A 13,000-nucleotide genomic window follows, 5' to 3' on the forward strand; every position below is an offset into this window, starting at 1 on the left:
CTAGCTAGATAGCGCTAAATCCAAGCCATCAGGCCATCAAGCCGTCGAACCCCAACGCACCCTGTCGAATGATATAGCTTATACATCTCACGCCGCCGCCTCCTCACGCTCACCCTCAGCCGCAGGTGCCTCCTCCCTCACATCCTCCTCGTCACTATCCGCCACCGCCGTCCGTCTAATCTTGCTTAACCGCGGCCTCACCCGCACTTCATCCTCATCCTCCTCATCCCCATGCCCATTCGCTTCAGCCCCATCATCCTCCTCGCTCCGTCGCCGTTTCTCCCCATGTGGGCTCTCATCCCCGTCAGTAACCCCCGCCGCCGCTGCAGGGGAAGGTGAATGACTCCTCCCATCATTCCTACCGTTCTCCGCCGCCGACTCGTGACCGTTGTCACCGTTGGTTCTACCAACCGTATCTTCATCACTGCTATCCGAGACGAATTCGGCAGAGAGTTGGGATTGCACGCCGCGTGGACGGCCTCTGCTGCCCGTTCCCCGCGGTTTCTTGTCGGTGCTGGTGTCCGAGTCGCGGGATTTGGTTGAAGAGGGTTTTTTGCGGAGTTTTTTCCTGGTGGTGCGAATATACACATGTATTAGCCAACTATCATTCGAGGATATATGAAGGAGGGAAACTTCAACCAACCTCTTCTCAACCGGCTCCCTCTCCTCACCCGCCGACTCCGGGGACACGTCCCGTTCGCGGTCGCGTTTGTTAGCTCCTCTCCGCTTTCCGCCGCCACTGGCCTCCTCGCGCTCGCGTTCCTCTTCCGCGTACTGTTGTGCGCGCTGCAGGTCGCTTTGGACTCGCGCTTGGACTTCGGCGCGTTGTTTGGCTCGTTCTTCTTCCTGAAGGCGGCGTTTCTCGGATTCTTCGTGCTGAATGAGAGATGTGCGACGGAGCGTAAGTCATTCGCGGTCGTCGCGGACACAAAGAATAGATGCACGATATCATGACACAGCTCTCCCTACCTCACGCCGCCTCTTCTCCTCCTCCCTGGCTTTTTGCTCCTCCCGAATCCGCTCCTTACGCTCCTCCCTCTGCCTCTCCAGCGTAGTCGTCTCATGAATCTTTTTCTCAGACAACTTGCGTACATCCTTGCAATAAGCCTTCCGATGTGATGCGTGCGCGATGTTGTAGTTGGGCCGGCTTTCCGGTGCGCGGTTCGCGAGGGCTCCGAATATCCTGGATATTGAATGGATATTAGAGACTGGTCAAGTCCAAGCTTGATAGGAGATAGACTTCAAACCTTTCAGCGGTATCAATCCCCTGCAAGGCCCTATGCATAGCCGCCAAATTCCTCCTCTCAATCGGCAAATCATTCAACACCACCGCCATCTGCTGCTTCACCAACGCAACATTGAACAAGCACGCCGTATCGCTCGGCTCGACCCTCGCCGCCTGCTCAATATACCGCAACGACACCTGCATCGCCGCCTCGTCTTTCCGCTCGCGGGCAAGGATGTAGTACGCGCGCGCGAGGGCTTGCAGGACATACGCGTCGTTCTCGTTGCCCTTCTTCAGCGCTTTCTCGTACATGGGTATGGCGCTCTTGGCGTCTTTCTCGTCCTGCGCCAGGATGACGTGCGCGAGGTCCATGGCTACCGCGGGGAGGTTGCCGGTCGCTTGCTCGACCTGTCGGAAAATCGCCAATGCGTCCTCTAGCATCCCGACTTCCGCGAGGATGATCCCCATGCCGACGGCTGCGGGCACGTTCTTCTTATCGGCTTTCAGGGCGGCGTCGTATAGTCGATGCGCACGCTGGATCCATTCGTCCCGCTCTTTGGGGTTATGCCGGGCGGACCGGGCGAGACCGAGCTGGACGTGCGCGAGGGCTACGAGGGCCTGGATGTTTTGGTTGTCGATGTATTTTAGCACAGAGTCAAAAGCCCGTTTGGCATTGTTTTTGTTGTCGGCGGCTAGGTATGCTTTTCCCATGTAGAGACGGGGTTCGGGTTGTTTGGGATCGGCTTCGGAGAGGAGCCGGAAGTGTTCGACGGCGTCGTTGTGGCGGCCTTCGTTCATGGCGATTATTCCCAGACGGTTGTAGGCTAGAATAGATCGAAAGAAGGACCAAATCAGTTCGCGATCTCAGAAATTGAAGGAATGAATGATTTCCGCTCCGGCCTACCGATTCATACCTTCAGAATATCCAGGCTGATCGCGCAACAACTCTTGGTACATATCCTCCGCCCGACTCGTCTCCCCCATACTCTCCTGCACCCTCGCCAGATTATACCGCACCGTAACAACAGTAAGCGGCGCATCCTCAGAAACATTGCCTCTCCCAATCTCCTGCTGACACGCCTGCAACGCTAAAAAGTAGAAATCCTCCGCGAGCCGCAGCAAATTCTCCCGCGTCCAAAACTCCTCGCGTTTCAGCACGTCGTCGATATGCCCTATCGCGGCAAACATGTCGATTGGCGGCCTGTCGAATGCGGATTGGCCGTCTTCTACCGGAATGTGGGCGGCGGCTGGCCTTTGGAGTCCCGGTAGGATCGGACCCTTGGCGGTTGCGCTCATCCGTTGCGATGTGACGTGGCATAAGGATCCGATGTTGTTGTACACTTCTGGAGGTACGGGAGACCCTTGCTGGGTCAGGCGCTTTATCGCTTTGAGGTTCACTGTTCGAGACAGATGAGACATGGATATTGGGACATGACCTAAGATTGCGGAGGAAAGGTCTTACATTGCAGCGATCTCTTCATGTTGGTATGTTCCATAACTTTCGCAATCTCGAGCCAGACCAAGGGATCCTCTATGGTGCCGCTTGATTTTGACTCGGCCGCGATTCCATTCACTCCATTGACGCTGTCCAGTAATCCACCGGATTGTTTGTTCGCGCGATCGAATAGCTCGACTGCTTGGGTCCGGTGTTTGGGCGATTGTGCGTATAGATATGCTAGGCGCTGTTTACAGCTCAATGTTACAGAGCGCTCAGCTGCAGAAGAAACTTTTGGGGTTGACACATACCACAATGACTTCGACGTTATTGGGCTCCTTGGAAAGGATAGCTTCCAGGCATCTCACGCCTTTCTCGGCATCGCCTTGTAGAAATATGATTCAGCGATTCAGGTCATCGACAACGCAGTTCTCGGTACACACACACCTTTCTGCACATATAGCATTCCCAGGGAGTACTGAGCAGATCGTGACCCGGGGTTCAGAGCGTTGGCTTGTTCAAAACACTGCAATGCAGCATCAGAGTCACCCTATATAACCGAACGAGGATCAGGTCAACACTCCTTGCTTTGAATAGACATGAGAGACTTGAACCAACAAACCTGTGCTTTCAGGGCCTTCCCCTTGCAAACCAACGCCTCCGCACGCAGTTTTGGGTTATTACTGTGATGCACCACACGATCTGCGTACTCAATTGCCTACAGTTGGCAGATTCGTCAGGAACCACCAGGCATAGTGCATCTCCCGCGTACAGATGCATTCTCCAACGTACATCTCCATACGACTGTGTTATCAGTTTCCTCTGGGCCATCTGACACGAAAACAGCGGGTGCTTGCTTTCGTTCTTATAAACCAGCAACAGACGCTCGTTGGCGCGAGCCACGATCGCGTCCTTCTCCACTTTCGTCCCGTCGGTCGTAGAGCGAAGGCCGTTCCAGTCAATGATAGAAAGTAATGTGAGGGCGTCCGGGTTGTTGGGATCCTGTAACGGAAAATCTCAGTAGGATGTTGTAGAACTGATGGCAGCGAGGGAGTGACACACACCACAGCCAGAGCTCTTTCGAACGCCTTGCGGGCCTGGATCATGGCTCCAAGATTGTAATAGCATATTCCGATTGCCACCCGGACGTCCGGACGCATGTCGGGTTGCAATTGCAGAACCCTTTGATATCTCTGCAGGGCAGTTTTGTGGTCTCCACTAGCAGATCGAACCGCACCCTAAACATGTGCAGGACCTGATCAGCAACGGCCGTGCACAATACGCCATGCCACCTTTCCAGACAGCGCTCCTGATATCATACCTCGCCTAGTAACGCAGGCACACAATTTGGGTCGCGGCGAAGTGCTGCAGCGAAAGCCTCCAATGCCTCGTCGTGTCGATGCCGCGCCAGGAGAATGTTGCCTAAGTTCACATCCCGAGAGCCAGTTCAGCATCTCGCCTGCCTTTCCCATCCAGCCCAATCACTCTCCCCACCTGAGGCAACAATAGCGAACGTATCCTGCGGGTCCATCTTCCGCGCCTCATTCAACAAAGCCGTAGCTTCCAATAGGCAGTCCTCCTTCGTCAAGTTATTCGATTTGTGCGTGACATAACGACCGTCCGCTGGAGTGGTTTTCGCTAGCTCGATGTAAAACGACGCCAGGACGTTAAGGAGCAGCAGCTGATGTGGCTGTTCCTTTGGGTTTCGCTCTGGTGGATATCCACGCGACGGGGTCAGTCCCCACTTCCGAAACCTCATAATTCCTGCGACGAGAGACCCACCCTGTTGTGCTCGATAGATCCCCGACCGGATCGCTTGCTCAAACTCTAGCAAATGTCCCTGTTTATAGTACTCCAGCTACGAAGCGCAAATTAGTACTCCCACCGAAGGTGATCATATAGGGTATGAACCAACGTACCCCAACATCCAGAAACACCCACAGCGCAGCGACCTCGTCGTTCAAGATATTGAAGACAAACTCTTGGTTTCCCTTCAGTTCCCTTCGGCTGACTTCGAGAACCTCGCCATGTTGTCGGAGGGGGATATCGATGGTCTCCTCGTGGGAAACGTCGGCCATCTTCGACGACATGTTTCCTAACGTTCCTTTTCGAAGTCCAGTAGGTGGGATCGCCTGTTGTTTTCGACCCTATTCTTTCTGTTGCTTTTGAATAGTATGGGCGAGGTGTGTTTACAGCGCTGAGGTTGCCAGCCTGTGCGGCATTCCTGGTCCAAATAGGGTTCTGCGAAAGACGGCAAAACGCTTGGGATTCTACGCGAAGACTTTGTAAACGCTCAGAATTGGCAACTCCTTCTACCCCTCTACATCTACATCTACTTCCAACGTATCTATTTGAACACCGACTCGCTGCACCGGTCGCCTCGTTCTTCTGTCTCCGTCGATTGTGCTCTGCTAGGAAGAGGCCCATCTGCGCTTTTTCCCTGACAGTTCTCCTTATAACTGCCGTCGCCGTCCTCTTTCAGCCGCACTTGCTATACTTCCCGCGCAGTGTTCAAGAAACGCTCCCGCCGCTCTCTATTATCAAAATCCACTGAGGCTGCGACCGAGTCAGCCACGCTGACAGCCGCCGTGCGGAACGCTCTCCAATTCAACCGTGAAGACGAGACCGCCGTTGAAGAGTTTAAGGAGTTTGTGTCTAGGCCCCGCGGTGCTTATCGGTTGAACACTGGGTTCTTCGGAACTGTAACATATCTCAACCGAAATGTTGGAGGAGGCCAGAGGTGAGCGGATTTGGAGTGCCGATAAAGTTTTTGCGCTCACTATCCCTTTCCGTCGAGGCTTGTGGCTGCATAATGTATGACTGGAGTGTTTACGGAAGATGGCGACGAGTGAAATCAAATGTGGGGCTGCACGTAGGGCTGGTATGCACAGCGTAGTGTACGAGTTCTTGGGAGACGGTCTAGCGCTGTGCTGGTGTCCAGTAGAGCAATGCGGAGTAATGAGCAAGTCAATGCCGTTGGTTGTTTAGGCCGAAATTGTTCTCGAACGCATATCATTATTGTAAGATTTTTGACACCAGGTGAAAAACAATACTCTAAATACACTACGGCCTTTCCCAAAAAGCCCTCGGCTGCTGCTATGGTATGATATCTAGCCACATGCTGTCCACTACCATGCTACATTATTTGAAGATTCGCCTGACTAGTCGTATTTCCTTTGCAGAGCCCGCCCTATGATGTCAGGTGTTCTGCTGCCGTATCGACCCTCCTCACTTCCGCCATCAGCTTCCTCGCCCTCCACCTTGCCCAGACGCCTTTGCCTGCTACATACGCGGTGACAGCGGCATACAGGAGAACTGCCGGTCCCAGACCCAAACTCCACCACAAAAACGTTTTAATCCTCCCCGGTCGAAGCTTAGTGACAGCGGCGTCCAGTTGGGTGCGCATGTCATCCGGGGTTGCGGAGGAATTGTCGATCAGGATATCAGCGCGCTGGCGCTTCTCGTCGATAGGCATTTGGGAGGCGATGCGGGATTTGGCGTCGGTCGGCGTGAGCGAGTCCCGGGCTGTGAGCCGTGCGAGTTGAGCTTGTTCCGAGCAATAGACCACCATCACTACGTTCACCACCTTCCACAGCCCGGCCTCAAACAGCAATGGCGTATCCAACACACACATCCGCTCTCCCCTCAAAAAGCACTTCAGCGCGCAGTGCAACATCTCAGCCCTGATATCCGGATGCGTTATTCCATTCAAGACCTTCCGCTGCCGTCCATCTACATCCTCACCCGAGAAAACAATCGCGCCTAGCTTTGCGCGATCAATTTCTAGTGTTTCTGGGTTTATAATCTGTAGGCCGAAGTGGCGGACAAGGGAATAGTACGCCGGGCGGTGTGGGGCGACGACTTGGCGGGCGATGAGGTCGGCGTCGATGATGGGAATAGGCGGGGCGGAGTTGGCGAGGTGCTGCGAGGCAGTGGACTTGCCGGTCGCAATCCCGCCCGTAAGGCCGATAAGAAGCATAGCAAGAAAGAATCGAGCTCTGGTTGGGGTTGCCGGAGGTTGAGGATACTGACGATGTCCACTAGTGCCTTATATATAAGGCATGGGGTTTTAACAAACTTACACACTGCCAGTCCCTGTTCTGGACGGCTCCAACGTTTGCTGATAGTCAGCTGGTGGCCAAGTAAGTGTTGTTGAACGTCGCCGGAGGTAAGACTTGGACGATGGAGACGATGGCTGGCCGAAGGGGTGACGAATTGCCGAGTTCAAGTTCCGTCCTCTCGTTGGTCGTGGGGGAGGAACGACGAGACAGCGCGTCGGCGAACATTCCCACGCAAGCCCCACCTTTCCAACAGCCCGACACCCGAGCATCGCTGAGCCGGGCGTTGACAACATACGCCACAAGGGACGTTCGAGTGTTCGCCGTAGCCATATGATACCATGGAGTCCTCTGATAGTATGTACTCACTCTCCGCAAGCATGGGTGTCACGTTGCTCATTGCTTCTGCCATCTTCAAGGCGTAGGAAGGAGCAATGCGCAAGCGGGCGCTGTGCCGGGTGGGAATAGCGGTCATATCAGAAAATTAGATGAGAAAGTAGTCAACAGGATTGCGGCCGGGGAGGTGGGTGAGCATCTTCAAATGTTTTTCGGGAGGTGTGTTTGAACGACGGCGATGGTTGAACGTCTACACTCGTTTGTAGATCATCCACCGGCCAGCGAATGCGTTGAAGGAGATGATAGAGAATAGTTTGGACGCTGGTGCGACGATGATTCAGATCACGGCTAAGGAAGGGGGTTTGAAATTACTCCAGGTGCGGGTCGAATGAAGCGACCGGGACAGACCTCGCACGCACCATCAACGGTCGCTAAAATCCGAATTCCAGATCCAAGACAACGGCCACGGCATCCACAAGGAAGACCTCCCCCTTGTCTGCGAGCGTTTCGCCACCTCCAAACTCGCCAAATACGAAGACCTCTCCCACATCGCCACCTACGGCTTCCGCGGCGAGGCCCTGGCTAGCATCTCCCACATCGCGCACGTCTGCATCACCACCAAGCGCGACGAGTCCCCCTGCGCGTGGAAGGCCTACTACGCCGACGGGAAGCTTGTACCCGCGAAACCGGGAATGAGCGCGGACCCGAAACCGTGTGCGGGGAACAAGGGAACGCAGATTGTGGCGGAGGATTTGTTTTATAATATGCCGACGCGCAGGAAGGCGTTGAAGAGTGCGAGTGAGGAGTATAATCGGATATTGGATGTGATTCAGCGGTATGCGATACATAATAGTGGGATTAGCTTTACTTGCAAGAAGGTATGTCGGGATCTGCTCATGTAAATCAGGTAGGAAGGGCGGGGACTCAGAAAGTGTGAAAAGCAAGGAGCAAGCACAGCGGATGTACATACCCCGACGGCCGCTACCACCCTCGACAACATTCGCTACGTGTACGGAGCGACAATCGCGAAAGAGCTGCTGGAGCTGAAGCACGCGAATGATCACTACGCGTTTGACGCAAACGGGTATATCTCCAATGCCAACTTCAACACCAAGAAGATGGTCTTTCTGTTGTTCATCAACCGTAAGTTGCGCCATCCCTTACGATTGCGCTTCTCAAAGTACGCCCAATCACACCCAACTAACCAAAAAAACCCCATCCCCAAGACCGCTCCGTCGACTCCCCCACCCTCAAACGCGCCCTCGAAGCCCTCTACACCGAATACCTCCCCCGCGGGACACACCCCTTCGTCTACCTCAGCATGACGATCGCGCCGCAAAACGTGGATGTGAACGTGCACCCTACGAAACGCGAGGTGCATTTTTTGCATGAGGATAAGATTGTGGAGAGTATTTGTGCGGCCGTGCAGGAGCGGTTGGTGGGGGCTAATCAGAGTAGGACTTTTTTTACGCAGGTATGGGGTTCTGGTTGGGGGGTGGGTTTGGAGGAGGGGCTGATTGAGTGGCTTTTGTAGACGTTTTTGACGGGGCAGGGCGCTGTGCCGTCGGATACGATCGCGGGGCCTCCAAAGCTTGGTACGTAGAAAAACACCGTCTTCCATCTCGTTCGTTGCAGGGTACGAACTCACCAGTCCCTGGGACCACTACGCAGGCAAAACCCCCGAGCACAAACTGGTCCGAACCGACAGCCGCAGCCGCACCCTCGACTCGTTCATCACAACCCTCACGGCTTCCTCACCTTCCGTGTCGGCAACCTCTGCTATTGGGTCGCTTGACAGCGTTGATGAGGGCGATGAGGACGATGATGAGGACGCTGAACAGGCGGGACGGAAACGGCCACGACTGCAAGAAAGCGGGAGATTCAATACGACACGTACGCTGACACCAACGCGCGGATCAACGGCCTACCCGGACATCACCGCCCTCAACACCGACGACGCAACACAACCCGTAGACGAAGACCAAGATGATGTGCAGATGGACGTCGCCTACGGCCCCATCTCCCCACCACCACCACCCGCACGAACACGGGAGCGAACGACCACGCGGGATTGCGGGGCATCGAAACAGATGAGAAGAGCGCCTGTGGAGGTGAAGTTGACGAGTGTGTTGAAGTTGAGGCAGGAGTTTCATCGGGCGGGGCATAAGGGTGGGTACCAGGACACTCATTTTTCTGCTTTCCGCTTCGATGTTTTCATTGGCTAAGGGCGTGATGGTACCCATCAGGGCTTACGGAGGTGTTTAGCGAGCATACGTTTGTGGGGTTTGTGGATGATATGTTGGCGCTTATTCAGTTCCAGACGAAGCTGTTTTTGGTGGATTTTGGTGTTTTGAGGTGAGTTAATGAAAGTCATGGCGAGTCCGTGGTGTGCCAAATGGTCGTAAGCTCATGCCGTGATCCGAACTCATTCTAGTCGAGAACTATTCTATCAACTGGTCCTCACGGGATTCTCGAACTTTGGACACATGCGGCTTTCTGAGCCGGTGCGAATCGCTGATCTCGTTGCGGTGGCTGTAGCTGGCGAGGATACGTCGGCGCTCGGTGACGACCTCATGTCTCCCGACGAGATCGCTGAGGTAAGCATATGATCATCTCTGCAAGAAAGGCACGTTCGCCCGTCGCTAATCTTCGCCCCCCCCTACAGAGCTGCACACGCCTCCTCATCTCCCACCGCGAAATGCTCGCGGAATACTTCTCCTTCTCCATCACGGCCACCGGCACGCTCCTTACCCTCCCGGTCCTGCTCCGCGGGTACACGCCGCCGTTCCACAAACTCCCCGTCTTCCTATTACGTCTCGCGAGCGAAGTCGTGTGGGATTCCGAGAGGGAGTGCTTTGAGACGTTTGCGAGGGAGTTGGCGGGGTTCTATGCTGTCGAGCCGCCTGTTGAGTTGGACGGGGGTGGGGTTGGGGATGCAGGGCCTCCGAGGGGCACGCCGAGGGGGATGATGGATGCGGTGAGGGCGGAGTATAGGAGGAGTGTGGAGCATGTGGTCTTCCCAGCGTTGAAGGCGCATTTTGTGGCGGGGAGGAGGATGGTGGAGGATGGGAGTGTGGTGCAGTTGGCGAATTTGCCGGATCTGTATAGGGTCTTTGAAAGGTGTTAGGGAGGGGAACGAACGAAAGCCTCGCGTGTGTGTGTCTTCTGCACGTGTCAGTTGGGCCTTCACGGGACCGCGCGTTTTTGCTTGTCTCTCTCGAGTCTCTCGCCCAGGACTCCCCCTTCGGCCGGCAAAGAGCAGGCGGAGTGCACCCTCAACCCAACTGCTCCACTTACGCATACGAGGCCCCAGCAACCACTCCTCTACCGTCACATACACTCCCTCTGTCTTTCCCGATACCGACTGCAGGTGTCCGCCAGTCACCCGCATTTCGAGCAAAGCACCTCGACCACAACGCGTCCTGCAAACTCCAGCACAAGCCGCACTCCTCCCACCATTCCCCCACATCCCCCGCCCACCACTCATCCAATCACCAAAAAAATGTCCACCCAGCCGGAAACCTACCTCTCGCGCATCACCTCGATGCGCGCCTCCTTCCTCACCCTCGCGGACCTCACCGTCAACGCGGACGACTGGACGACGGTGGCGCTGCTGCAGACGCCGCCGATCCAGGTGCATAAGCGCAAAGACACGAATTTCTGTCTGAGGGTCGTGGCGGATCTGAACTGCACGCCCGAGTGCGCGTTTGATCTGATGGCGGATATTACGAGGAGGAGGGAGTGGGATGATCTTTGTGAGTTTCTGACTGAGATGAGCGAGAGGGGTGCGAGGGATAGTGAGTGAGGACAACGGGGGCGTAGAGTCTGAGGGAAGCGAGGCCCAGGGATGGATTGAGGGTTCCGAACGAGGCGAGTCCGAGTGAAGCGAGTCCGAGGGCGAGGCCAGTGCGCCGGGGGCATCGTTCAACCATCCGCTCCATGTTGGTGGTTATTGATGGGATGCTGGGTTGATGGGTATCAATGGGTAGATGGGATGATGGTGGATCCTCGTTGTTGGGGGGGGGAAATGTTCATTGACACTCCTTTTGTGATCCCCTTTTCGTCCAGGCGAAGAAGCCGGGATAGTAGAAATCATCGACAACGCCACAAAAGTCCAATTCCTTAAAGCCAAAGGCGTCTGGCCCGCCAGCCCGCGCGACACCCTAACCCTCGCCCACGTCGAGCAGTAAGATACCGTCCGCCCCATGCCCCGCCATCCTTTCCCGCCCACCACCACCCACTAACACCCCACCCTCTTAGACTCCCCGACGGCCGCTACCTCAACATCGCCCAATCCATCTCCCACCCCCGCTACCCTCCCCGCGACGCCGAAGGCATCGTGCGGATGGACGCCAAGATCTCCGGGCAGATCATCGGGCCTTCACCGGACTGTACGGACGGGAGTATGTGCAGGGTCGTGCAGGTAGCAGATGCGGATTTGAAGGGGTGGATTCCGAAGAGCGTTATCGGGTTCGTTGGTGAGTATGTGTGTGCCCCCGCCCCATTTTCGAACATGGAATGGCGGGATCTAAATGGGGTTTGTGTGTTGGGGGGCGCTGTACGAAACAGCGACGAAGAGTCTCCCGAACAGCTTCAAGAAACTGGACTCGATCCTCCGCATCACCGAACAACGCACCGTCTCCGAAGTCATCACCCTTGCCGAATCCGACGAGTCCCAACCACCCCACCCATCCCTCACTCAACCTCTACCCGATCTCCCCATCCCAACCTCCGTCTCAACAACACCGTCCGCAGCATACCTCCCAGTCGTGGCCGCGGCACCGGCAGCCAGGAGACGAACGCTCTGGACAAAGTTGAGGAATGTCCTGGATTGGTGGAACCCGTACCTGATCTTCTTCTATTTTCTGTTGAAGGCTTATAAGCTGGCGACGGGGCGGAAGTTGATTGGCGGCGCGTGAGGGGGCGGCCTGTCCTGTCTTTGGGTCTGGGCACGCTGCAACTGTTTCGGATATCATACCATGTACATGTTTGTTTTTCAAAATGCATTCACCTGTCTCATTGACTAACGGAAGACTCTCGGTCGGGCAGAGGAGTTTGTGTTCTCACTTTGGTCTCTCGAATTCAGTAGTAGGCGATTGGTCGCGGAGATCTTCGTGCCTGATCGCTCTCGTATGATCCGGAAGGGCATACTCTCCATAATGGGGCAATGATGGGAGGACAGAGAGCTCCGAGTTTTCCTTTCGCAAATGGCTCGTTTTTTCATTCTTACAAAGGTAGAGATCGTACACTCCGAGGAGTGTCTACAAGGCTCCAAAAAGGCGAGAAGACGGTCGGGGAGGACGCCCTGACACGCGGGGTGCCCGTAAATATGTTCGCTAGCTGTGTGGGGGGGGGGGGGGGGGGGGGGGCTCGTGCGCGGGGGGGGGCAAGGTCTGAAGCGCGCCCGCCATTCGAATCTGTTCCCCTAACGGCCCTCCTTCTTGTGCTTCTTGTTCAGCAGCTCCGTCGACTCCTTCTGCAGCTTGATCGGGTCGTCGTGCTTGCCGTGGTGGTGGCGGTCGGCTTTCACCTGTCAAAAAAGATGAGATGGGATTGAGTGTCGGGGGGGGGGGGGGGGGGGGGTTTTCTGTAGGATGGTTTTTGGGGGATGATCACGTACCGCAGCCTCGGATGAAGACGCCCGTTCCTCTGCCCACCCGCCGTCTTTGTTGAAATGGTGCTCGGTGTCTTTCTTTGCGGCTATAATGGGGAAAGGGAAAAAAAAAAAAGAATGATGATGGGAATGACGCGTTAGCCAACCGGGTGAACTCGTAAAACCGCAATCGCCAAGAGGGCTCACTCCGCTCGCGGGTGGGCAGACGTCGGCTTTCGGGTCGACACTCGCGCACGTCGCCGGTCTCCCCAGCCCCCGAACCCAGTCCGGACCCTCGCCCTGCACGCCGGGAAGAAACCGCGCATCGCTATCGGGGGCTCACTCAGTTCCGG

The 13,000-nt window shown here is 55.7% G+C and overlaps 4 protein-coding genes across 4 annotated transcripts; 2 read left to right on the top strand and 2 right to left on the bottom strand.

Moving 5' to 3' along the window:
- Positions 1-87: 87 nt before the first annotated feature.
- EV422DRAFT_565249 (uncharacterized protein) lies at positions 88-4,750 on the bottom strand (the record flags this gene model as incomplete). Its single annotated transcript, XM_053072288.1, has 15 exons — positions 88-568; positions 644-876; positions 970-1,183; positions 1,248-2,049; positions 2,140-2,622; positions 2,688-2,907; positions 2,972-3,045; positions 3,108-3,210; positions 3,283-3,378; positions 3,453-3,662; positions 3,725-3,898; positions 3,982-4,082; positions 4,155-4,370; positions 4,443-4,518; positions 4,580-4,750. 15 exons carry the CDS (start codon positions 4,748-4,750, stop codon positions 88-90), a joined length of 3,654 nt encoding a protein of 1,217 aa, XP_052928446.1.
- Positions 4,751-6,018: 1,268 nt separating this feature from the next.
- Positions 6,019-6,639, bottom strand: EV422DRAFT_478351 (dephospho-CoA kinase; the record flags this gene model as incomplete). Its single annotated transcript, XM_053067268.1, has 1 exon — positions 6,019-6,639. A coding segment is annotated over one exon (621 nt), but the record flags the coding sequence as incomplete, so codon positions are not given.
- A 102-nt stretch (positions 6,640-6,741) lies between these two features.
- On the top strand, positions 6,742-10,369 carry EV422DRAFT_610004 (DNA mismatch repair protein Mlh1). The gene is made up of 11 exons (XM_053073854.1): positions 6,742-7,075; positions 7,138-7,241; positions 7,321-7,431; positions 7,504-7,932; positions 7,996-8,197; positions 8,281-8,528; positions 8,589-8,649; positions 8,726-9,223; positions 9,301-9,409; positions 9,489-9,651; positions 9,720-10,369. The coding sequence occupies exons 1-11, from the start codon at positions 7,060-7,062 to the stop codon at positions 10,179-10,181; spliced, it is 2,403 nt and encodes an 800-aa protein (XP_052928448.1). The 5' UTR covers positions 6,742-7,059; the 3' UTR covers positions 10,182-10,369.
- Positions 10,170-12,090, top strand: EV422DRAFT_325446 (uncharacterized protein). Its single transcript, XM_053066314.1, has 4 exons — positions 10,170-10,809; positions 11,123-11,240; positions 11,315-11,532; positions 11,624-12,090. Exons 1-4 carry the CDS (start codon positions 10,557-10,559, stop codon positions 11,971-11,973), a joined length of 939 nt encoding a protein of 312 aa, XP_052928449.1. The 5' UTR covers positions 10,170-10,556; the 3' UTR covers positions 11,974-12,090.
- The last annotated feature ends 910 nt before the right edge of the window (positions 12,091-13,000 follow it).

Source organism: Fimicolochytrium jonesii (assembly GCF_025526975.1).
Source record: "Fimicolochytrium jonesii strain JEL569 chromosome Unknown EV422scaffold_4, whole genome shotgun sequence".
NCBI lineage: Eukaryota > Fungi > Chytridiomycota > Chytridiomycetes > Spizellomycetales > Powellomycetaceae > Fimicolochytrium > Fimicolochytrium jonesii.